The sequence below is a fragment of the Entelurus aequoreus genome, linkage group LG19 (genome assembly GCF_033978785.1).
Source record: "Entelurus aequoreus isolate RoL-2023_Sb linkage group LG19, RoL_Eaeq_v1.1, whole genome shotgun sequence".
NCBI classification, from domain to species: domain Eukaryota; kingdom Metazoa; phylum Chordata; class Actinopteri; order Syngnathiformes; family Syngnathidae; genus Entelurus; species Entelurus aequoreus.
The window spans coordinates 25,678,099-25,705,130 of record NC_084749.1 but is presented as its reverse complement, the minus strand read 5'-3'; the positions used below and the strand labels follow the sequence as shown (position 1 = coordinate 25,705,130).

The following is a 27,032-nucleotide window of genomic DNA, read 5'->3' as shown; positions in this document are numbered from 1 at the left end:
TGGCCTCAGATCCGATGCGTTTTCGAGTTCCAATGCGATACTTTGACTATAGATTATAGAGCGGAAAGTTATTTTTATCGCAAGTAACCAAAGTAAACACAATAACATATTTTCATAAAGCTTATCTTATTAAATTTAGATTGTCCTATTATTGTTGTAAATCAGATGATGTAATAAATGTGTGGTTTTTGAATGCTACATACAATTTTTTTTTAACAAAATAATGTGGCTAGAGCACAATACCTAAACAAAAGCAGAAACTACTATTGGCTTCTATTTAAATCATGTGGGTTATGCCCTAAAGCCTTGCTGTACCCAGATACTTATTCCCTGTGTTTGTAAACACTAACAAAAACACCAAAACATTATTTTGTAATAATAAGAACAAGACATTATTTTTTTAATGTAATCCTTTTAGTATCGTTTATACTGTATTTTGATACTATATTTGGTATCGATAGTATTGACATCCAGATCGATCACCCCTACTTTACATTGAAGCTTTAGCGTTTAGCTTCTTGTGTCGTCCTGTGTGTGTGTGCGTGTGTAACATGCTTAATCCTTCCTTTTCCTTTAGTACTCCAGTGATAATGATATATGGAATAAACTCAGTTTAGTTTCCGCCATGGTGGTGAGGATTAGCATCTTAGAAGTGGCTTCAAACTGTGGACAGATGACAAGCTATTGCAGCTTGCTCGCAAATTCTAACTGTTCTGGCAAGACAAGCACCCTCCTGGAATTCACGCAACTCCTGCATGTGTGTAACAAGAAATCCGGAAATGTAATTGTGTCTATGAGCGTACATCCCTTTAGAATAAATCTGTCACGTGAGTACAGTTGTGCCTCGATTGGGATATCGAGCTTCGACGCCGTATCGAGGCGCAAATTTATGCATATGTACAGTATGCTTACAGTGACTGAGCATCATTTAGTCCGCTGACAAAAAATAAACGTGAACGCTAACCTAATTGCACTAAAGTGTGTACTAAATATATTTTCAAAGTTTTTTGTCTGGACAAGTTCATCGCACCCTAGAAGTATTTGTCATCAGTACAGTATACACCTTAGTCACATTTTAACCAGTTATTACAATTGTCCTGATTGTGTTTGTTTAATAATCCTCAGCTACTTAATACTTAATACTGACTGACTGGTCACTATTATATGATTTTGCAATGAGAGTGTGAAGGTACGTCACGCTCAAAGTTAGAAATAAAGATCCACAAAAATGGTTGACATTGACATAGAAAACCAATGCCTGTGACTATTGTGGGTTTGTAAGTTTACATAATGCTAAACTGCTGTACGAGATAACTTAGTTGTTGCCACCATAGACATTGACCTAAAGCACCTAAGTCAAAGTCAAGGCCCGCAGGCTAGATCCGGCCCGCAAATTAATTATCTATGGCCCCCGGAATGATAATTTATTAGTATTAGAACCGGCCCCCAGGCCACAGCCGCCTGCTGCTGTTTTGCATGCACCAATACTCCATCAATCATAAAAATGGGGTACCACAGTAAATTTTGGGGGTCCCACTTTTTTGTAAGCATTTTGAAAACACATGATAAATGTATGCATTACCCTGTTATATCTCACATTCTATATTGTGTTTTGGAAAAAGGTTGTCATAAACATTACTTGATTCATTCAAAAAACTAATACAAAAGAAAACACATTTTTATGCATATGTAAATTTATATTATATTATATTAGTTATAAACATTCATTCACTTTCTTCTTTCCTTCATGGATCTAAACTTTACCGCTACCAGTATTTAAAAAAAATATTTTTATTGTAATATTTTCAGAATGTGTTTGTTCTATTTTTGGCCAAAGTAAGACAAAGATAATGATCTAAAGTTGTCTTTATTTTTTTGTTTTAATGCCATGATTTTAGTAGTCCGGCCCGCATATGCACAGATTTTCCTCCATGCGGCCCCTGAGCTAAAATTAGTTTGACACCCCTGACCTAAAGGCTAGCTGAAATAAATGTGATTTTGATTTGGCTGACCATTATTTAACTTCAGTCATTAACAGTGCAACAGGTCTTCATGATTTATACGCATTCATACAGTAAAGTACCAAGGGCTTACTCTTTTGATTGATAATACTCACAGCAATAGCAGATGGAGGAGGTGGTAGTGGCAGCCAGCGGCCAGCAGGGGGCTCATGCTTAGTGTTATTGTAAACGTTAAAGTTCAAAGTGCCGCTGCGCCCCTGGCCGTGACCCCCGCCCTGACAGAGCATGCCCAGCGTGAGAGTATTGTGCTTTAGGACACCACTCTGATTGGAGAAGACAACATCACGTAACATGGGTGAATGGAGAGAGATTGGGGGGAGCAGGTTGGAGCATGGTGAGGACACACTGAGCTTTACAAACATCAACAACACTGATAAGAAACACAGAGATAGTGCAGTTGCTGAAAGCACAGAAAAATGTTAGCTCGGGTTCAGTGATACAAACAGTGAATATTGTGTCATACAAGCAACGATTGGTGGACAATGTAATTTGCCGCTTAATGTAAATGTTGTTATCTTGCAATACTGAAGTCAGAATTATCTCCTCAAGTCATCTCCCTTGTACTGTATGTACTCAAAAGGATGATAAATTAGTTGTATAGAACAATAAACTCTGACTGAAACTTTGAGTTGTCTACTTTTTTTTTTTTTTTTTTACAATTTTAAGCATACAAACAAACTAAGAACAGGTAGTCCACAGAAAAAGAAGATTTCGGGCATAAACAGAAAAGGTGCAACTAATTATTGTAGCAACTTCCTAAAAATCAAGGGAAACTTACTGATGAACACAAATTATATTATTCATATATCATCAAGAAGTTGGACATTACTTATATAATCACTTCAATAGTTTGTGTTGGCTCACTATTTGGAATGGTCAAGTAACTGTCACACATCTTCCACTCTGTTATATCTCTAATCCTACTGACAAGCACAAGTGTTTACTTTTTCACACTAGCTAAAGGGAGCCTTCTTGTCAAAATTATCATTAACAAAGTAATTGTATTTTAAGTAGATCCCCGCTATTTGCAGGCATTACCTTACAAAATCTTTAGCAAGCTGTGAAACAATACTTATAATAGAAGTGCCCATTAAAAAGCCCTAAAAATGCCTATTTTTGATACCCCAGGGGTCTCAAACCACAGCCCAAATTTTGTGACACTCTGCCTAATTTCCAAATTGGATGTAATGACAACCCAGGCACCCTGGGTGACTAAAAGTCAAATATATTATGTCAATCTTGAATCCTACTTGAAAAAAAAAATTTCCTTTAAGCAAGCTGAAGTGCTTCCTGGGTACCTCAACAGTGTCAAAATATATATATTTTTACATTAAATTGTACATTGACTGTATAATGACTTAAGGCCAACCATAGGTCAGGGTTACTATAGCTGCTGGTAAAAGTAGTTAATACATTTAGTCACATGGTTGAAACATGATTCTGAAGTGAATACTTAGTATGGCCTATAGCAGGGGTGTCCAAAGTGTGGGTGTCCATATGCGGCCCGCAGTTCAAGTTTTTTTGGCCCGCGGCATATTGTCGAAATAAAATCAGACAAAAAAACAACAGTAAAAATGTAAGCATAATAAGCAAATATGGTAGCTAATTTTAATACAAAGCAGACACATTGTTTTATTTGCACATTTATGCCTGTTTTAGATTCTTTTTTTTTCACAAAATAAAATATCAAAACGGCCCCCACATGCTTTGACTCATCAGTGTGCGGTCCTTTGTGGAAAAAGTTTGGACACCCCTGGCCTATAGCCTCACTCATACAGTGGTCCCCAGGTAAATTGAGTTTTAGACCCCTGCTCTAAAACCTTAATCTTAAGAAACAATTATAGGCATACAATATACAGTACTGTATTTAAAAAGGACCAATGATGATTTTTCCTCCATTCCTCTTTTTTGACTTATAAATGTTGTTACAATGTTGGACACTCGTGGTAAACAATGCCAAGCCTTAAAATAAAATTGAATGCATTTGGGCATGAGCTTGCACACAGTTTTGGATGTGTATGTTTTTTTTTTACAGTGGGCCATTTGTGACGTCAAAGATCGACGACAGTATTTATGTGGTCATTATTGGACATGCTGTGTGGGCAAGCCTCCTCCTCCTTTGCTGAGCGAGACTGCTGCCGCTGGAGCTTCCGTATATTACTGCTGGTTTCATTTACAAAGATTATTATTATGGCTGATTACAAAAATAAATACAAATAAAATATACTAAAAACTGATGAAAAATACATTTACATACAATTACGCATTGCTAAAATAAATAGATTCTAACTAAAATAATAAATAAATGATAATAATAATAACTTAAATGTAAATAAAATAAACTGTTGATACATTTTATTTGCATATGAAAATACAGCTTAACCACTTTAGTCATCATTTTTGCGCTTAAGAAGTGTTGTCTGTCTATCTGTGTTGGCCCTGCGATGAGGTGGCGACTTGTCCAGGGTGTACCTTCTGCCCGAATGCAGCTGAGATAGGCTCCATCACCCCCCGCCACCCCGAAAGGGACAAGCGGTAGAAAATGGATGGAAGAAGCTTCTCTATGACTTTAGCTCCAGATCTTTTCCGTGTGTGTGATATTGTCATTACTGACACAAGTGGTGGAAAAGTGTATTACAACTGAGTATTGCTGCGGCCCATACAGACCACAGCTGAAAAACAGATATTTTTTGGCGGCATTCACGGCCCAACAAACCCTATGGTTAAGAAACACTAAACTAGACCAAAAGGAGGTGAATCATCATAGGTCCCCTTTAAAAATATGCAGTTATAACACACGTCTTGTCTAAGCCTCTTCCTGCTGGACAATGTTGAGTGAAGGGACCTGTGAGACGGCACCCTCTACTGGACTCATAGCTGCAGCACTCATTTACTCTCAGATGATATTGCCACAAAACCATCCATCCATCCATTTTCTAAGTTTCTATTTAATTTACTACAACAATTGTTAGCATAGAATGCCGAATCGCAAATAGGCATGGGATCAACTGGATAAATAAAGGATTACAACAACCCGTAGGCTCACTTTAAATTTTCTTACCTATGTGACTTTTTGTAGTACTCAGTACTCTTAGTGAGTCTATTTTGAATATGAACTGGTATCGAAACAAGCAATCAAAATAATAAAATATCCGTAGTTTTCACAAAGTATGTATTATTGGCATATATCTCAACATGTGATTTTGAGATATTTCTCACAGTAGTGAGTGTGCAGTATTTTGCGCTGACAGGGGGTGACAGTGTGGAGTGGACACACGCATGCAGCCGGACATATATCTTGTCAACTCTATAACACAAACAACGTACATAGATACAGACATGGCGGGCTTCTATGTGTCGTGTATGCTCTGTGTGCATGTGAGTGTGACCTCCCTCGTGCGCACATCCTTTCTACATACCCTGTCCAGGCGCTTGGCCTCTATGTGCCTGAGCAGCTGTTGCCTCCAATCTGCAGGCATCTTGGACGTGATGTCTTCAGGCTTCTGCGGTACCACAGGTCTTACTTTGATGGTGTCATCTAAAGGCTTCTCTGGGCAGGTTGCCAGAGTGTAGTCGGGAGGCATCTTCTCCAGCAGGGCGGCCATAGTGGGACGAGCTGACACCGGACGTGCCTGATGGTCAAACAACAGGGAAAAGCTTACAAAAGATGCTGTTATGAGTATATTATCGTTTGCATATTTAAGTATAGTAAAGGTGTATAAGAAACTTATCTACTAATCTCCTGCGCAGAGGATTGCATCTCTTAAATGAGCAAACTAGTGAGAGGAAATTCATTAACGGCAGGGGTGTCAAACTCATTTTAGATCGGGGGCCACATGGAGAAAAATCTACTCCCAAGTGGTCCGGACTGGTAAAATCAACATCACAATAACTTAAAAATAAAGACAACTTCAGATTGTTTGCATTGTTTAAAAATAGAACAAACACATTCTGAAAATGTACAAATCATAATGTTGTTGGGTTTTTTTTTACACTTACATGCCGGATAAAACCTGTTCGTATTCTATCTGTGTTTGTTGTTATTTATACTTTCTGAATAAATTATGTGATAATGTTCATTAGTCAACTCATTGGTGTTAATTTTCAATCTATCAAGATAAAAAAATTATATTAAAATCTAATTACAGGATGTTATTTATGTAGTTTGCTCATTTTCCTTGACTGGTGCACTAACATCATGTGGTTTATTAATTTGTTCTACATATGTAGCATCATCTACAAAGATACAAAGAATTGCTAGTGCGACATCTAGTGGACACATTTAGAACAGCGGTTTCTTTCATTCAAAAATTTCGGTTAATTTTTATACTTAACAAACTCATCCCGCGGGCTGGATAAAACCTGTTCGTACGTTTGACATCCCTGATTTAGAGTGTCTGCCTTCATGTAGTTTCAGAATACATGCTGATTATCAGAACGGCCACAATATGGGGAGGAGAATATGCAAATATAATCATTCAGCACACGCAATATTTACCATATTTAGCACGTGCGTGCAAACTGGCACAGTTAGGCACAAATGGTTGTGAGAAAGGAGGCGATCACATAGCAAAGACACATGACTGAGAGAAAATCCTCCGTCCTACTGTACGTGTGTGTCAAGATATTTAAAACTAATTTAACTGATTCGTTTTGGTGTCTGCTTGCATTTTTTTAATAGCAGGTGTCAAAGTCGTTTTCACTGAGGGCCACATCGCAGTTATGTTTGGCCTCAGAGGTCCGTTTCTAACAGTGAATACTATTATGACAATTTTTTAATGCATTTTATTTGTAGATTTTTTTCAAAACAAAAATGTAAAAAAAATATGGTGTGTTGCATTAATTTCTCCTCAAAATGTAGTGTTTATTACTGTAAATGGAAAAACAGTACTGCTGTTTTTACGGTAAAAAAAAGGCAGCTCTGTTGCCAGAATTTTACTGTAAAATTTACATTATTTTTTACTGTAAATAAAAAAAAACTGCAATTTTACAGTTACATTTTGGCACCTGAGCTGCCATTTTTTTAAAAATTTTTTTTTACCACAAATCAACAACTGCCAAAACGGCACGACAGTTTATTACATTAAAAAAAGTACTGTTTTTTTCATTTAGAGAAAAATGCTGTAAAGACCACAGTAAATTTCACAATTTTACAATGAAATCTATTACTACTTTTACATTGCACAATTTGATGGATAACTTGCTTTGAAATCATTATCATTAGTATTTATTTCGATTTAAAAAATGGTTTGAATGTTTGATAATATATTTTTGCATAATTAGACAATATTTAAGTTAACATAATTTGCGATTACATGGAGTACATATTTTTTTTTTCTCCCAAAATAGAAAGAAAGAATACATTTCGTAAAAAAAGTTACAGTACTTTATTGTGAACGTTACACTTTTGTTATGTCTATATTTTTAGTCATACAAACCTAAATGAAGGAAGAAGTGTAAAAGAAGAAGAAAAATAATGCAGAAAAAGGAACAGCAATCTTCAACAAAACTTCTCGAGCTTCTGTTTCTTCATACTGTTAACGAGCTGCACACGCTGGAAACGAGTAGCGAGGGACGAATAATGAATAATTAGACAGTTCGAAAACCGATTTGTTTACTTTGCATTTAAGTAAACGCAGTCTGAAAGAAATATAACCTGTGGAGACAATTTCTGACGAAACACCCACTTTTCGATGTCCTTGGGCTCTTAAAACTGTGGCCCTCTTTATTATGTAGTTGAATAGCCCAGGTCTATAGCCCATCAACCTGCCGGGGACTATCGCATTGCAAAGAAACAAGCCCAGGTCTCCCACTAATTCAGCATTATGGTGATACGTTTTTTTTCATGCACTTATTTTTGCTGTATTTATCTGCCACACGTGGAAGGCCGGTCAATGAAAATAACGCCTACAGTAGATGCCAGTGTAAATGTGCGTCATTACTGTGAGATTGCTGCGTGTGACTCGAGGATTAAGGAGTGGGGGTATTTTAAAATTACCCAGGACTATTTGTAGTGTGCTCAAACAATCACCAGGTGGCATCTGTGAGCAATACAGTTTTGTTTCTCTTTCTTTTCTCTTCTCTTTCAGATTTATCACATGTCACATTGAGGAAATGCCAAAATACAATATTTGTACTTTCACTTAAATTTTAAATTTACACTGACCATGTTGTGTTTTTTTTATTATAATTACTTAATTTTTTTTTATAAAAAAAAGACAAAGAAAAAGTAATGTTTCTTATATTTTTGAGGCATGTTGGTTTGTTGACTCTCAACATATATTAGCTACAGAACAGCAGCAGCAGTACACCATTTATTCTAGCCGCTTTTGAAGCACATTGACACATTGTTGTTCTTAGTTATCATGTATTATTAAAATGTGTAGTATGTGTATCATTAGAAAATGCAGATTAATGAGACGTCACTGATTAGAATATAAATCTTTACTGACTTGCAAAAACGTCAGATCTCTAGTGGTGCATCGGTAGCGTCCCAGTCTCCATGGGTCCAGGGTTTGCATCCCGGTTTTAACAAAATGTAATGATAGCACGTTAATGTGTGCACTTTTGTATTTTTCGAATGACTGCGTTTTTGTACAAAAAATGCATCAATTTAAACTCAAGTTTATTTAAAAACCTTATTTCTCAAAAATCAAAACCTGTGGCTTTTTTTTTCAGCACGTGCTTATAAATATCCAGGTTAGCTATTAAAGATACAGTATTATTATTTAATTTGCAGATCGGTTTGAGTTATGGTCTGCTATGGATTCCCTCTCTGGCTCGCATTTCCTCTGCGATAGCGCGCCGCTGGCTCCAGACTTGTAATTCTCTTTCAAAACACAGGGGCAGTGTCTCCAGAAGGAGCAACTGCAGTTGTGGTAGACTAGATGATTGCGGTGTTTCAATTCGGGGGCTGCATCCTTCCAAGGACCCATGCAGCCAACGCGGTCGACAAAGTGTGGGTCCTGGCGAGAGTTCTCCAGCAGAAGCTGGAGCGATATAAATTTCGACAATCTAGCCTATGGGACACTTCCTGGTTACGTCTATTGTCCCTGCCCTTACATTTACGTCACGTATCTGCTGCTCAGTCGCACAAGGTTGAATAATGACAACCTTAAGAGAAAAATCATTGTTACTCTTCTCTTGGTTCTTTTCCTTATTTTAGAGGAAGCGGCTAAAAGCTACCGTCTGATTTTCCTGCGGTTTGAGCCAACCGATCATGGGAGATGGTTGTCCTGGTGATGCAAGCATTTTAAAGCTGTTATTCCTAATTATTAGTTAATGGTGGCTTTATTTTTATGCTTGTGAATGCTTCTTGTACATTTACCTTTAAAAACACACTGATAATCCAGAAGATGTCCCAGAAAGAGTCCTCAAAGTCCATCCATAGAGCAACACCACACGATCTTATTTCGCAGTTATTTTGTTAATATGTGATTCGCAATTGATGTAGTTTTCTAATTTTGTCAAATTGCTTGCATTATAGCAGTGGTGTGCCGTAAGAAATCATGATCATGGATAAAGATAAAAGTAATTTTTAATTTACTTTCCTTAAATATCAAATAATTCATATTCTCTTCATGTCATATTATGCTCCTTCCAATGCTGTTTTTTTTTAGTTCAGAGTTTGTATTCAATCAGAATTCAGATAGCTTATGTTGCCATGCTTTACGAAAACTGCCCGGGGCCTTCAGAATCAACAATGTACAGTAGGTGTCTTTGCACTGGCAGTAAACGGACACATAGAGGTGATAGACAGTTGCGATTGCCAATCAGATCACGAGTTGTTGTCAGTAAGGCCTTCTAGCTGGCCTAACTCTGTGATTGGATACTCACTTGGGACTCCCAAGTGAGTATCCAATCACAAGTTGCGAAAACAGGAAGTGGTACAGGAAACATATGAGCCATAGAAAGCTACAGAAAACTCACCGGTACAATAACCACAAAGATAAAGTGTTACACTTAGTAATCCGCTGTGGACAGACGAAGCCAAACAATGCAGCTTTAGCGAGCGGTGCTCGCTCCTGCAAAGAAAATACATTTTTGGCAGACAATCATATTTTGCCACAACACCGGCGGCGAAATGATTTGCCTGACACTTTCACCAACAACCTTCCCAATTGTTGGAAAGTCGCCAGTTTAATATGTTAATATGTTTATACTTCACTGATGAGAGTATTTGGTGAACATCGTTTTGTCGTACTAATTTCGGCGGTTCTTGATCTCACCGTAGTTGTGTGGACTGTGACGCAACAGTTTGTTTACATGTAAAATCTTCCACTCCGTCTTTTTCTCATTTTGGCCACCAAAAGTTTTATAATGTGCGTGAATATGTACATTTTGCTTCATTATGCCTCATTAATAGGTATATTTGAGCTCATTTAATATCCTTTACTTTTATCCTCTTTGTACATAATTTAGTTTTGCATGTCTCGTGACATATTATCGCTATGTAATATTGGCTGCATTTCAGATAGTTGTTTGTGTGACATGTTGTTCCAGACCACAGCAAACATTGCCTAGCTTGCCAAAGATGGTAAAAAATCTATTAAAAGAAGACAGCCTGCCGTTTCTATTAACTTGGACACACACATCTATACCTTTGGCCACTAAAAGCCAGTAATTTCCAGAAGTTGTCTCACCTTCTGAGTAGCCTCTGATTTACTATTGGTTTCTAATGTGAAACTCGTAAACAGAAAATCTAAAATGGCATTGCTGAGACAGGGAAAGAAGCTAAAGGGAACAAAAGTGTAAATAAATGAGCATCTCACAAAACGTAATGCTGGAATCGCCAAGAAAGCACGCGACTTGAGAAAGCAGGGAAAAATCCAGGGAACTTGGAGCGCCAACTGTAAAATCTACATCAAGTTGAATGGAGGTCCAGAAGCAAGAGTACTTGCTGTCCATGACATCAAGGACCTGGACATTTTTTAAAGTTTACACAGCTTCCACAACAACGATGATAATGGACTCTGACAGAAAACAAGCACCTAAATTCAGCATCGGCACTACTATGTTCCAAGGGACGACTAAACAAGAGGACCTAGATTCAGGATCGCATCCACCTACACTTACACTTATAGAGATTATTGAAACAACATCAAAGATTGTTGAACAAGAAAATATGGAACTAAAAAATTTCTGCAACAAAGATCACAAAAACCAGGATTTGGAAAATGATACAGATCAAGATACACATTTTTTCTCCCACATCAGTAATAATTGTTTTTATTATACAGATGATCAATATAATAGCAACATTACATGTGATAACAAATTGTCAATTATTCATTTTAATAGCAGAAGCTTGTATGCAAACTACAACAACATTAAGAACTTTTTGGAACACATCAACGAACCCTTCAAAGTTATCGCTGTCATGGGTTGATGACAAAAAATGAATAGATTTTGATCTGGAAGGATATGAACTAAACTACATCAACAGAACCAACAAAAATGGAGGAGGAGTAGCTGTGTACGTGATGAACAACCTGAACTACAAAGTGGTAAAAACATGTAATTTGCTATAGATAATATCTTAGAATGTACAACCATTGAAATATGTCAGGAAAAAAGCAAAAACATATTCATCAGTTGTATATATAGATCACCTAAATCAAGTATAGAAACATTTGAAGAATGGATCAAGGCAACTTACATGGACAATGGTCAAAGAATAATGTTCTTATGTGGTGACTTTAATATTGACTTATTGAACCCTAACAAGCAAAAGTCTATTGATGAGCATCAGTTTATATCCTCAAATCACAAAGCCAAGCAGAATCACAGGATACTGTGCCACGCTTATTGATAATATTTTTACCAATGATTTTGATAATAACACTACAAGTGGTCTACTCATAACCGACGTTAGTGATCATCTGCCAGTTTTTACAATATATGATGGAAACTACAAGAAGAACATGGAAGACAAAAGGACATTTCGAAGACTATGCACAGAAAAGAGGATGATTGCTTTCAAAATTGAGCTACAAAAGCAAGATTGGGACAGTGTGTACAATGAAAAAGAGGTTGATGAAGCATATGAACATTTCTAGTTCATAATACTTTATGACAAACATTGTCCATGGATACAACTCAGTAGAAAGCAGATAAAGAATAATCAACCATGGATGACAAATGGATTAAAAAATGCTTGTAAGAAGAAGAATACACTATATAGAAAATTTATAGCACAAAGAACTACAGAGGCAGAAATCAAGTACAAAAAGTATAAAAACAAGTTAACATACCTGTACATACTACGATCATGTAGAAAATAATATTACAGTAAATTATTGGACAGGAACAAAAACAATATGAGAGCAACATAGGGCATCCTCAATAGCATTATTAAAAATGGCACTAAGAGGGACTACCCTCAATACTTCTTAGACGGAAATAAAAAAAAAGACAAATAAAGGAAGTAGTTGAAAGCTTCTATAATTATTTTGTAAATATTGGACCAAAATTGAAAGAAAGGATTCCAGGCCCAGTTCCAATTGAGGACTATAATGATACCATAGAGCGAAATCCCAACTCCATGTTCCTCAGTAATGTGACACAGGAGGAAATAGTTACAATCGTGAAAAAATGTAAATCTAAGACTTCAACTGATTGTAACGGAATTGATATGGAAACGATAAAAAAGGTTATTGAAGAGATCTCAGGACCATTAATGTATATTAGTAACCTATCATTTCAAACAGGTAAATTTCCAAACAAAATGAAAATAGCTAAAGTTGCACCAATTTATAAGACTGGAGACAAACTCCAATTTACAAATTATAGACCTGTTTCTTTACTTCCACAATTTTCTAAAATCATTGAAAAACTGTTCAATAACAGATTAGAGAGTTTCATAAATACAAATAGAATACTCGAAGAGAACCAATATGGATACAGAGCTAATGTTTCAACTTCAATGGCTTTAATTGAAATTACAGAAGAAATTACCAATGCAATAGATAGTAAAAAATGTGCGGCGGCAGTTTTTATGGATCTAACTAAAGCATTTGACACAATTAATCACAATATTTTAATCAAAAAACTAGAACGATACGGCATCAGACGGTTAGTCTTAAACTGGATAAGAAGTTATCTAACAAACAGGAAACAATACGTGAAGCTAGGCGACCACACGTCTACAACGCTAAATATATCCTGTGGTGTAACTCAGGGATCAATATTAGGACCTAAATTATTCAATCTCTATATAAATGACATTTGTAAAGTTACAAAATATTTAAAGTTAGTATTATTTGCGGATGATACAACAGCATTTTGTTCAGGAGAGAATACACAGAAGCTAATACAAATAATAACAGAAGAAATTAACAAATTAAAAAGATGGTTTTACAAAAACAGACTATCGTTGAATATCAGTAAAACTAAAATAATGCTACTTGGTAACAGTAGAAGAAAAAGTCAAACACAAATACCAATAGAAGGAATATAAATTGAAAGAGTAAATAAAACCAAATTTCTAGGTATAATGATTGATGATAAATTGAACTGGAAATCTCACGTAAAAAATATACAAATATAAAGCAAAACATGTTCTAGACAAAAAATCACTTCATATTCTCTACTGCTCGTTAGTGTTACCATATCTGAGCTACTGTGTAGAAATATGGGGAAATAATTACAAAAGTACACTTGATTCATTAACGGTGTTACAAAAAAGATCAGTTAGAATAATACATAATGTTGGATATAGAGAACATATTTATTTATTGAATCAAAGATACTGAAATTCCACGACATAGTGAATTTGCAAACAGCTAAAATTATACACAAAGCAAACTATAACCTGCTGCCCAAGAATATACAACAATTCTTCTCAAAAAAAGAGGAGAAATATAATCTTAGAGAGAAATGTAATTTAAAACATTTGTACTCACGTACAACACTTAAGACCTTCAGTATATCTGTATGTGGAATTAAATTATGCAATGGATTAAGCAAAGCAATCAAACAATGTACTAATAGGATCCACTTCAAGACACTCTTCAAACTTAAAGTGTTTACAAAGTACAAAGAAGAAGAACCATGATAAACATTATTTCACTCTCACAATAATCTTACTTATCTCATCATATGAAATGTAACTTACTTCACCAATTATTATTTATTTATTTATTTATTTTTATTGTGATTACTTAGGGAGTATATTGTGGATAAATTGAGAACAGGAAGTGAACAAAAGTTTTATCAACTGTTATGTAAAAGAAAAGGGGTAGGATTAAATAAGCTCTGCTTCTTTCTACTCCTTTTCGAACATGTTGAAAAGAGAAACTGGAAATTGTGATGTATCATGTTGTATGCTTGCATGTTCGAAATAAACTCAAACTCAACTCAACTCAATGTTGTAAAAATGTGTAGAATAAATATTACATTTCAACATTTCTGTCAACGTAGATTTGCTTCAGCCTGCGACAAATAATCATTTTGATAGTAGGCTAATATAGCTAATATAGACACTTACGTAATGTGTTGCCTTCATTATAAGACTTATGTAAGGCTTTTCATTTTTTTCGGCTCCAGACAGATTTGTTTTTTGTATTTTTGGTCCAATATGGCTCTTTCAACGTTTTGGGTTGCCGACCCCTGATCTAACCCTAAATTTGGTGTATAATCTGAAATAGTGAATGAACAAGTGTACCATGCTAGCGTCTCAGATCAGAGTTTATTCACTGTGTCTTCCTCCTAAATTCTGAAAGGAGCCAGCACAGTGATTAGTACCCTGCTGGTCACCTATTGTGGCTATTTTGGGAAACATCTGATTTGGAGCCATGCAAGACAAAAAAAGAAAATGATTTCCATCCATCCATTTTCTACCGCTTGTGATGCTTTAAAATCAGTACCGTCACCCAAAGCTAGCTCAAAAATTAATTCATAAGAAAGCAAGGGTAAATTGTCAGGCCCTTCTATTTACCATAATATAGGATGAAAACATGTAAATTACAAAAAAAACTATAAAAACTGTGTGTTAGAAGTCAATGCTCGTTATTTGTTCACGTGACAGACCTGAGATGCTCCGTAGGTCTCGGTGCTGTAACTTCTTGCTGACAGGGGGCGACGTTGAGTCAAGCTTTTAGTCGGGTAACCGATCATTGGCTTCTTCTGTTCCTGGTAGTCTGTGTAATCGTCGTCATACCGGCCATTTCTCTTGTTGTGCATCATTTGACTCTGGCTGTCCACCATGTTGGAAGAATGATCCATAGGGCTGGAGTAAGCAAGAGCACGACTATATAAAGGAGGGTCCCCCTGAAGCAAGAGAGGACATCAAATGAACAAAAATGGCACGTGAAAAAGAATCGCAGAATGTTGTAATGGTTTTGTCCTTTTATGAATGGGGGTTTAATTTGGTAAGCCACAGTGGTACCTCTGAGTGCCCCAGGTTACAAGTTTTTCAGAATACGAGTCGTCTCTTGTGAGTTGTTATGCTTTAGTTTGCGAGCAAAAATTCAGGTTACGAGCATCTCCGCCACTAGCTGGCATAGCAAATGTCAGAGTGAACCCTGTAAGGTTCGCATTAAAAGATTTGACGGTGTCTTACTCACTATCATTAGTTTATAGCTAGAGATCGACATAACTTCGTTTTTTCCCAACCATGGGAAGGTACAAAATTATTGTAAAGGACAGTGCTGAGAAGAAGAAGCGGATGATATTCATTAAGTGAAAGAAAGTAATCATCCAAAACTTGACTAAGCGTGGAGCCAAAGCTAGTCTGAGGCAGAAGGAGTTGATCACGCAAGCCAAGGATGTTGAAATAATGTCTAAATTAGAAACATGTATCCATAAAAATATGGAAAAGCTGCTGATGGTGTGTGTAACAGAGAAGCAGCTCAAAGGAGATACTATAGAACTTGGCGCTCCAAGGAAAATGCTGTACATTATAAATACATTACTTCATAGAACTACTGTAGTTGTTTGTAGTACATTCTATTGCTTTGTTTTTATACAATATATTGTATCAAAAGTTTTTTTTTCTTTTTAAAAGGCATGTTATATGTTAAAATTGTGCTGTTTAGAGGGGGGCGAGGGAGCCAGTGCCAGCTATGTCACAGAACTAATTATCCGTAGGTACACTGTATTTATCTTCGACTATAACAGTGGTCCCCAAACTACGGCCCGCGGGCCGAATGCAGCCCACCAGCGTCCAAAATCCGGCCCGCGTGGAGTCTCAAGTTTTTTTCTTTAATTTGTCTGACCGCTTCTATGTTAGCTACCTCTCTGTTTATAAGGTCTATTTTTTGCTGGACCTACTCTCTATTTTATGCTGCCCTTTTTTTGTTTCAGCTGTTACATATACTGTAATACTGTACATCAGGGGTGTCCAACTCTTTTTAGCTAAGGGGCCGCATGGAAAGATAAAGCTGTGCACACGCGAGCCGGACAATTGAAACCATGGCATTAAAACTTAAAAATAAAGACAACTTCAGATTGTTTTCTTTGTCTTCTTTGGCCAAAAATAGAACAAACACATTCTGAAAATATGACAATAAAAGTATCGGAAAAAAAATACCCAGCAGCGGTAAAGTTTAGATCAGAAGTCCCCAAACTACGGCCCGCAGGACGAATATGGTCCTCCAGCATCCAAAATTCGGCCCGCGGGAAGTCTGAATTTTTTTTGGTTTTTTAATTTGTCCTTTCTAATCTATTTTCTACCGCTTGTAACTCTCGGAGTCTCCTAGCCGCTCAGGCAAATTGTCTAAAAATGCATTTTCCCATCGATAACGTGACATCATTTATAATACAAAAACACACACACAACCCGGCCAAATTTTTTTTAACCCAATGTGACCCCCGAGTCAAAAAGTTTGGCTAAATAATTGTCTTTAAAAAAGTCTGAATACTTCTGCATACCTGCTGTCTATACTGAGCTTCCTGCAGAGCCTCTTGCTGGGCTTCGTGAACTCGACGGAACAAAGCGAGTTCGGTTGAGCTAACCAGTGAGTCTGCTCTCCTCAAAAACCCTGGCCTGGAACGCTGCGATGGGATTGGGTGCTGCTGCTGCTGCTGCTGCTGCTGCTGGCTGGTGGAACCATCCTGATTGATTGGCGATTGGGGGAAAGAGAACATCTCCAGGGGTGGGTAAGCGCGGTACCGAGGGCTCACCAACTCCTTGGGTAATGTCTTTCCAGGTTGATTGATATACTCCAAAGCTTTTGATGAGTGGTTAACATAATCTGGTGTGTTGGGGAAAGGGGGAGGGGCCCGGCGATCCATTGTCACCTAGTGGTTTAGAAATTATGATCGGAAGTATTAGTGGATCTACAAGCAAAAACATTTATGTAAATCCACAATAAATGCAAGATGCTAACCTGGGGGTTATAGTTTTGGTCAAAGTGGTAGGCCTTGTGTGGGACCGCGGGTTTCTGGTTATGCCCCTGCTGGTTCTGGTTGCTATGTGCATGGAAAGCAAGTTCCTCATCGAGCATAGGTGCAGACTGGGACCGAGCCATGTTGGTCTGCTCCATGGAACCTGGCAGCTCTTGTCGGTCCAAACTGCTCTGCTGCTCAATGGAGGAACTGTAGGTGTCCATAGGAATACTGCAAAAGAAGAGACATGGAAAACAGTGCCGTACATGTCTGACTCACAGTGAATCTAATGTTACTACGTAACTGAAATCTACCTGTATACTTTATAAGAACCTATGTCGATCTCATCGATGCTCTGGGATTTCTTAAACTTGGATCGCGTCTCCTTCATCATAGGTGACAGTCGGTCAGAGCTTTTACTCATTACCACGGTTACCTTGTTGCTGCCGGTGACGGTCAGCTGGTCCTTTCTGTTCTGCTCCCCCTGGTTGTTGTGGTATGACCAGCTGCCAGGCAGAGGCCCTGTCCCTTGCTCCCGCCTTGCAGCAAAAAACAAGTCAAGGTCAAGTAATGTTTTCTATCTCTCACCCCCAAAGAAGTAAAACAACAACCTCCTAAGTAGAGTCAAGATATAGTAAGTTAATATGATAGAGCCACTGATTTAATTTTAAGTCAGCAACACATCATTTTATTAGTGCTACATGTGTGTAATATAATGGTCCTTATCTATTAAAGGTTAGTGTTTATTGAAACATGTGCAAACTTAATAGTGCACGCACAAATGATCTACTAAGCCCGTGCGCAGAGGATTGTTTCCCTTAAATGAGCAAAAAAGAGTGCAAAATCCATTTAGCGTGTCTGCCTTCATGAAAATGTAGAATACGAATATGATGATTATCAGAACACCCACAATAAGAACAACATGCAAATGTGATCATTTAGCACTCGCAATAGGAATTGTTAAAGACTAAAACTGTTCTGCGACTGGTGTTTTGCATCTGTATTTAGCAATGTGCGTGCAAACTGTCAGTTACGTACAAATGGCTATAAAAAAAAGAGGCGATTGCACTGCAAAGACAAATAAGGAAGAGAGAATATTCCATCTGTGTGTGTGTCAACATATTTTAACTAATGAAAATTTTACAAATTGTTTATTCAGCAATATCATTTTATAATTTTATGCCTGCAGGATGACTTAAAGCTGGGGTAGCTAAGTATATTCTTTAACTAAAAAAAACAATCTCATATTAGCATTATCCAGTATATCGTAACAGTAATCATTTCTGAAAAAAATTGTACGTCTGCGTGTTGTCTGTGCCTTATAATTAAGTATTTTAGTAAAAAAAAAAAAACGTAAGACAAACTCTTCCTGGCGGTCAACCTCTCCAGATCCAATCCCAGGATTTAGAGAAAGGAGGGGTGAGCAGAGCCCATGAAGGAGCCTCCTCATTGGCTGATGCAATATACAGTGAAGCATGTGTAAGGTGCGAACTTATTTTCAGTAAAGCATGGCTGCCGAAGATCTGCAAAGATCGCAATACCTGCGCTTGCTACAAAACCCATCCATCCAGCCATCCATTTTCTACCGCTTGTCCCTTATGGGGTCGCGGGGGGTGCTGTAACCTATCCCAGCTGCACACGGGCGGAAGGCGGGGTACACCCTGGACAAGTCGCCACCTCATCGCAGGGCCAATACAGATAGACAGACAACATTCACATTCACACTCACATTCACACACTAGGGCCAATTTAGTGTTGCCAATCAACCTATCCCCAGGTGAACGTCTTTGGAGGTGGGAGGAAGTCGGAGTACCCGGAGGGAACCCACGCAGTCACGGGGAGAACATGCAAACTCAACACAGAAACTACAAAACCCAAAAAGAGTAAATTATAGGAAGACAGAAAGACGCTGTACATCTAAAACAACCAAAGAAGAGCCAAAACTTGAATAAATATTGGTCCGGAGTATTATAGAGGGCATTGTGGGCCAGTCTTGGACTAACATTGGATGCGCAAGTGGCTGTTTTCCTTCTGGAGAGGTAATCTAATGTTCCATTTTTCTTTATTTTGTGTGGATCCTATCCCAGCTGCATTCGGGTGGAAGGCGGGGTACACCCTGGACAAGTCGCCACCTCATCGCAGGGCCAACACAGATAGACAGACAACATTCACACTCACATTCACACACTAGAGCCAATTTAGTGTTGCCAATCAACCTATTTCCAGGTGCAAGTCTCTAGAGGTGGGAGGAAGCGGGAGTACTCAGAGGGAACCCACGCAGTCACGGGGAGAACATGCAAACTCCACACAGAAAGACCTCGACCCTGGGAATCGAACTCAGGACCTTCTTATTGTGAGGCACACATACTAACCCGTGTTCCACCGTGCAGCCCCAGTTTTTTAGTAACTTCAAAAAATTGTGATAGCAAAGAAACAGGTGTGTAGTTTGTAAATTGGTGTTTGTCACCAGTCTTATAAATTGGTACGACTTTTGTTATATTTATTTTGTCTGGAAATTTGCCTGTTTAAAATGATAGGTTGATGACACATTTCCATATCAATTCCGTTAAAATTAGTCGAGTCTTAGATTTACATTTTTTCACAAAATCCTTTTTTTTTTTTTTTGCCACACCAACATACAGTTGGGATTTCTGTCTAGTGTCCTTAAGTCCTCAACTCACTCAGGATCTGGAATCTTTTCCTCCAGACTTGGTCCAGTAGTTAAAAGCTTGTCAGCTTTTAACTATTTTGTTCATATTTTGTCATTTCCATCTGAGAAGTATTTAGGATAATCCTTTTCAGCACATTTTTAATAATGTTGCTCTCCTATTATTTTTTTTGTTCCGGTCTAATAATTTACTGTAATATTCTTTCCTACATGCTCGTAGTATGCTAGTTAGCTTATACATTTTGTGCTTGTTTTCTGCCTCTGTAGATCTTTGTGTTATAAATGTTCTATATAATGTATTATTCTTGTTGCAAACCTTTTTCAGTCCTTTTGCCAACCATGGTTGATTGTTTTTCTTTTGCTTGTTACCAAGTTGTTTCAATGGACAATATTTATCATAGAGCAATGTGAAATTATTAAAAAAAGAACATATGCATCATTTACATCATTTTAACTGTATACAGATCATTCTTGAAAGCTGTCATACTTTGTTCTTTACATATTCTTCGAAATGTGTTATTGTCATCAATGTTGCTCTTCCTATAGTTTCCATCATAGATTATGGAAACTGTCAGATGATCACCAGTATCGAATATTAGCAGAGACACTTGTGGTATTATTATCAAAATCCTTAGTAAATATATTATCAATAAGTGTGGCCCTGTATCTTGAGATTCTGCTTTGCTTTGTTATTTTAGGATTCAAACTCAGGCTATACATTGTGTCTATAAAGTCATCTATATGGGCTTTTGTTGGATAGGGTTCAAAAAGTCAATGTTGAAGTCTCCACATGAGGAAGTTATTTTTTGACTGATTTCAGTAAAATTTGCCATAATTCAGTTCTCAAAGGTATCAATGTTTGACTTAGGTAATCTATATATACAACTGATTAAAATGTTCGTGTTTTATTCACAACATATTCCAATGGTTAGATATTCTAAGATATGTTATGGGATTGTGGGATAAAAAAAAAAAAAGTATATCCTTATCAATAGCTAATGACATATTTTTTTTACCACTTTGTAGTTTAAGTTCTTTGTCACGTACACCGCTACTCTTCCTCCATTCTTGTTGGTTCCGTTGATGTAATTTAGTTCATATCCTTCCATGTCAAAATCTATTACTTTTTTAGCATTTTCCATATTTATGAGATAGCGATAACTTTGAAGGGTTTGTTGAATTGTTCCACAAAATGCCTCACGTTGTTGTAGTTTGCATACAAACTTCTGTTGTTTAAATGAATAATCGACAGTTTGTTGTTGATTTCTATGTTTCTATTATATTGTTTGTCTGTATAATAAAAACAATTATTCCTGGTATGAAAGAAAAAAATAGTATCTGAATCTTTATCCTTTTTTAATTCCAGACTATTGTGATCTATGCTGCTGAAGGTTTTCAGTTCCATACATTCATGTTCAGCAATCTTTTGTGTTGCCCTATGAACATAAGTGAGTATTTCATAATTAGAGTTAAAAAACACATACCTGTGGCGACAACATTTATTTTCTGTAACAAAATACGAACGAGGGGATTCTTCGATGCAACTTCAGACTGTGTGTGCACGTACAGCTCTTGTGCGCTATTTCACGCACTTCCAGAGAGGTGGAGACTGGGAAGAACTGCGCACCTTGCATTAGCAAGGTGCGCAAAGTGGGGGGCGGGAATTACAGTTTGAATTCTGCCTGCTGACACAAGATTCAAGTACCCCAACTTTAGGGGTTGATAAAACCAATATTCATTTTGGTGTCTGCAGTTCTGGCGTTTCTTCAATCATGTCTTTTTTTTGTGTGTCGGAAATATATCAATGTAATCATCTCCTATATTAAAAATATCTTGCAATATGCATTTTCTTGCCTATCCACACGCGGGATCACTATTTAATGCCCTAAATAGCACCTTCATTGTGCTAAAAATAGGTTCAGTTGTCGAGATTGTCCTTCAATATAGCCTACTGTAGAAAAGGTGGTCCATACAATTGTGTGCTGATCGTCGTCAACATGATGAAACGCCAAAGGTTGGACAATGTGATGCCATAAATGTGGAAGGAAATGAGTATCTCCATGGTGACAGCCAGTATACACGAAAAAACCTCATGTAAATAAGTGCACACCACTGTGGCAATTGTTATCAACTGTACACGCATTCTTTATAGATCATCCGCAACCCCCTCATCAGTGGTGTGCCGTCAGGGCCAGCAAGACCTTCTCTGCTGGCCTAACATAATCAGAAATCATGATCATAATTAAAGATACAATTATTTTTGTAATTTACTTTCCCTAAATATCTAAAATTATTCATATTCTCTTCATGTCATATTATACTCGTTCCAATGCTGTTGTTTTTAGCTTCAGTTTGTAGCCAATCAGAATTCAGCTAGCTTATGTTGCCATGCTGTACGAAATATGCCAGTGGCCTTCAGAATTAACAATGCGGGCGTTCGTGCACTCTAAGCGAACGGGCACATACAGTGATTGACAGTTGCGGTAGCCAATCAGATCATGGGTTGTTGTCAGTAAGGCCTTCTAGCTGGCCTAAGGTTGAACGTGACATTTACGCGTCCTGTGATTGGATACTCACCGGGACCGTTAGCGGATGAATTTGAGAACACTTAGAGTTGAGAGACAGTTGCGATAGCCAATCAGACCATAAGTTGTTGACAGTAGCCTATCTAAGTAGCCTGATATTAACGAGACTGTGATTGGATACTCACTTGTCATTCCAAAGTGAGTATCCATTCACAAGTTTCAATTTAGCAGGAAGCGGGAAGTGTTGCGCCGTAGCCAGACTGGGATAGCAGAGAAGGAGAACAAAACGTTGATTTGGTGGCAGATATATATTTGCAAGGCCATTTTCAAGAAGGATATTTAAAGAGAAACTACATCTTGTGAGACAATGTCGGCCAAACCTGGAAGCTAGCTCAGCTGTTCTGGCGATGAAATGGGGAAACGCCCGCCATTTCCACTCGAATAAGCCGACGATGGGGGGTACCACTGGCTTATACGGCGTTGAAAAGTTTATATTAGATGTGAGTTCAAATATTGAATTTTTTCACTTTTAATGTTTTTTGCAATTCTATTTTTGACAGTACCACATAAGATATGTTTTATTTGCTGATGCGTTTATCTTTTTAAAAGCGCCAGAAAATAACCCGTTTTGCACACTGTTTATGTGTTTCAATACACAGTAGGGCGTAAATGTGTTCCTGTATAGTATTTCTCCAGCAATGGTCATATGGTGACATAAATTATGGTATTTTGAGAGGTAATTATTGAAGTCGGACATCACTGAAGGCCTAGGTGGGAAACACACAGCCCGCCACTGCATCTCATTAATAGTACACACACACATTGTACATCCTATTTAGCATGTGTTATTTGGATCTGGGTCGATCAGACCATGGGGCTTAAAACAGCAATTACAATTGCATTACCTTGTACTTACTGTATGTATGTTATACTGTATATTACTTCTTGTGTGCTGTAATTAGTGACCCATTGCAGGAGTTGCAAAGAAAAACAATTGTGTGGTATTTTGTCTCATTAGGTTGCACATGAACACATTTATATAAAATACATAAATGAATGTAATGTGACAAGCACGACTGTTTTTTGAATCCATTTTAGTGTCTGGATTTAGTTACTCTATCAAACAATGTAACATATGAGGGGTGAATTAATGAATCATAATACTGATTGATCTTACAATGCATTGGAGATTTTCATAAACAATCAACATTATGAAGTACCAACAGCTGCACAACAAGCTGTGTTTCAAAATGTATTATTAATTCCGTTTTCTTATGAGAGTTTGGGGGTGTTGAAAGCTGCCATCAAGCTAAGATGACAAATAAAGACACTGGTAAGTACTTGATATCATGTTGTGTATAGCAATTCCCATTGCTATACGTGCTATATGTGCTTGTTATAATGCTTTTTGGTCCATAATCTGATTTTGGATTATTTTACTAAAAATTTCCAATATTTCAGAACTCATAGGGGTTGAATTTGTATATCAATAGCGTGCTTGTCTCCATGCAGCCACACACTACATGCACTTTTAATGTGAAACCAACAACATTCTATGACAAAAAAGATAATGACAGACTATTGAATAGTGGAATTGAACTAGAAGTTACCTTGTGTCTGCCACCTTGCGGTCTGGGTTGGGGCTTGAGGTTGGCGTCAGGTCCAATTTGGACGGAAACGCTGTCCTGTCCTCCAATGGGCTTGGGGTGCGGGTCCAATTCTGCCAAGGATTCTGAGATGCTTGTGCAGAGGCTTGGGGATCATTGTCATGGGCGGAGCGTTGGTTACTGTGAAAGGGGAGCGTCTGTGTGTCCAGCTCCAGCGGGACGCCTACAATCCGCTCTTGCCTCAGTAGAGGACGGCGGCCATGCGTGGACTGGCTCCGCGGTTTGGAACCCAGCTGTGGGTTTCCGTGGCTCGTAGCAGAGGATGAATGGTTTAGGGGAGACTCCTCGGCATCAAAACCGGTATTGTCATAGTGAGGAGCCTCAGACCACTCAAAAGGCTCACTTAGTGGACGTCTGTCACCACGTTGCTGCAGTGTCCCTGATGGAGGAGTTTCTCTTTGCGATAGCAAGGGCTTGGAGTCAATAGGTTTGGGGAAAGACTGGGCCAGCCTAAAGTAAGACAAGAAATTTGATTTTTAAATGACATTGGGGAATAAGAGTGAAATGCCAAAAATAACATACAGGTTTTAGAGCAACATATGTTGCCATCCAAGCAACATTATCATGGACGCCCATGCTTATTTCAGCAAGACAATGCCAAGCCACGTGTTACAACAGCGTGGCTTCATAGTAAAAGAGTGCGCGTACTAGACTGGCCTGCCTGTAGTCCAGACCTGTCTCCCATTGAAAATGTGTGGCGCAATATGAAGCCTAAAATACTACAACGGAGACCCCGGACTGTTGAACAACTTAGTTTCTCAGTTCGAACATTAAATATCTTGTCTTTGCATCTATTCAATTGAATATAAGTTAAAAAGGATTTGCAAATCATTGTATTCTGTTTTTATTTACGAATTACACAACGTGCCAACTTCACTGGTTTTGGGTTTTGTATTTTGTCATTTCTCAAACAGTAACACCACACATAATTTTATTAATTTAGCTAAAAGCACTCTTGCGCAATGAATAATACAGAGAAAACATTGAAATACATGTCAGCAGTGGCAGCTCCCCTCTGAGGGCAGTGCTACACCAGACTGTGTTGTTTTTACTTTATTTTATTATGTATTTTGTACAGTGCATTGATTACATTTATAAAAATGATGTGTTCAATAATTCTTATAGTACTGATTTTGGAGTCATTTTCTGTCTGTTCCCACTGCTACCCCTACCCAGGGTCACTCTCAGGCAACGCTCTAAGAATGCCCCAAACCCCCGCAAATAGTGAAAAAAATGGAAACAATATACCATATAGGGATGGGTACTTTTTGCATTTGAATCAATATAATACCAATCATTCAGTACCTGGGAATTGATACATGTACTCAAGGGTACATATTATTTGCACTTTTTAATGTTCAAATGTGTTAATAAATGTTAAATGTTTTAATTAAACCATTAACATTTGTGCTGTCCAGTTATTTTGTTTTCTTACACTTTTGTGTCTCATTTGCAAGTACTGTACAGTAGTGTACTAAATAGTAAAATTTGTACGTAGTTGCAATTCAAAGACATAAGATGGCAATATGTATAGGCTACGTTATGTTAGCTTAGCCAGGAAGTAGTCTTTGCCATTAAATTCAATGTGCCAGTATTTTCTTTTGTTGAGTCCCACAAAGTGTTTAAACTGTAAGTATTGTATTTATTACACACAGGGTGTTTGATTGTATCTTAGTGGTAATTTTTTGTTACCAAATTTGGAGGTGTTAAAATCGCCATGTAAAATCGCTAATGCTATTCATTAGCACTTCTCTGGCAAATACAATGTAAATTAGCATCAGGCAAGCACAATTTTAAAAGTGGAGCCTTAACGCTGTAATATACTCTCGCGTCACTACGCCGTCTTGCTCTTACCCCTCCTAACCCTCCCTTAGACCTTGATGTGCACATCCAAAGCAAATTTCGCTTTTCGTCAGCGCCCACATGAACCGCTATGAGATCTATGATTGGTCAGCTTGTTTTTACATCATTTCCGGGGATTCCCGCCCGGCAAAAGCTAAAAAAACTAACAAAACAAACAAAAACAATGGAGCCAATACGACAAATTATACAAAAATGTTTCGCCAAACTACAAATTCTTAACGGCAACTGCTATCAAACAACTTTTTATTCAAGTTATCATAAAAACAACTAATTATTTACACTTAAGCAGAGAAAATAAATCCACATGCATTTAGCTTGTTAGCTTTCTTCATCATGGACTGGACTCTCACACTATTAACTAGATCCACTCAACGTCCATTTCACCGGTCGCTCAGAATTTATTTAAATAAACTTTGATTGATTGATTGACTGATCACAGGCGAACAATGGCAAGCGAGGAGAAATGGGGAAGGTTTTGAAGATGAATCAAATCTAACTAGAAGAGGCAATTCCTGAAGGAATTGCGTGTGAATGCTCCAATGCTGAAGTTGAACTGAAATGCTGACAGAATCCATCCATCCATCCATTTTCTACCGCTTATTCCCTTCGGGGTCGCGGGGGGCGCTGGAGCCTATCTCAGCTACAATCGGGCGGAAGGCGGGGTACACCCTGGACAAGTCGCCACCTCATCGCAGGGCCAACACAGATAGACAGACAACATTCACACTCACATTCACACACTAGGGCCAATTTTAGTGTTGCCAATCAACCTAATGCTGACAGAATGTATTATGAATGTAAGAAGTTTGAATGTTGGAATGGTTTGAATGTTGAAAAGCTGACGCTGAACTGAAATGCTAATGGAATGTAGGGTGAATGTAGAAATGGTATAAATGTTGAAATTGTTTAAACGCTGAAATGGTTTGAATGTTGGAATGGTTTGAATGTTGAAGAGTTAGAA

The 27,032-nt window shown here is 37.7% G+C and overlaps 1 protein-coding gene across 13 annotated transcripts in view; it reads right to left on the bottom strand.

Moving 5' to 3' along the window:
• LOC133635227 (leucine-rich repeat-containing protein 7-like) overlaps nucleotides 1–27,032 on the bottom strand; it is a 149,722-nt gene that overhangs the window by 25,181 nt on the left and 97,509 nt on the right. For 11 of the 13 annotated variants that reach the window (XM_062028155.1, XM_062028156.1, XM_062028158.1 and 8 more), the window contains 7 exons: nucleotides 24,152–24,658; nucleotides 17,663–17,887; nucleotides 17,351–17,579; nucleotides 16,893–17,261; nucleotides 15,051–15,290; nucleotides 5,441–5,653; nucleotides 2,117–2,284 (listed from right to left, as the gene is read on the bottom strand). In XM_062028155.1, coding sequence (XP_061884139.1) covers nucleotides 2,117–2,284; nucleotides 5,441–5,653; nucleotides 15,051–15,290; nucleotides 16,893–17,261; nucleotides 17,351–17,579; nucleotides 17,663–17,887; nucleotides 24,152–24,658 — 1,951 coding nt within the window. The remainder of the gene's footprint in view (nucleotides 1–2,116; nucleotides 2,285–5,440; nucleotides 5,654–15,050; nucleotides 15,291–16,892; nucleotides 17,262–17,350; nucleotides 17,580–17,662; nucleotides 17,888–24,151; nucleotides 24,659–27,032) is intronic. The other 2 variants (XM_062028157.1, XM_062028163.1) reach the window with 1 other exon arrangement.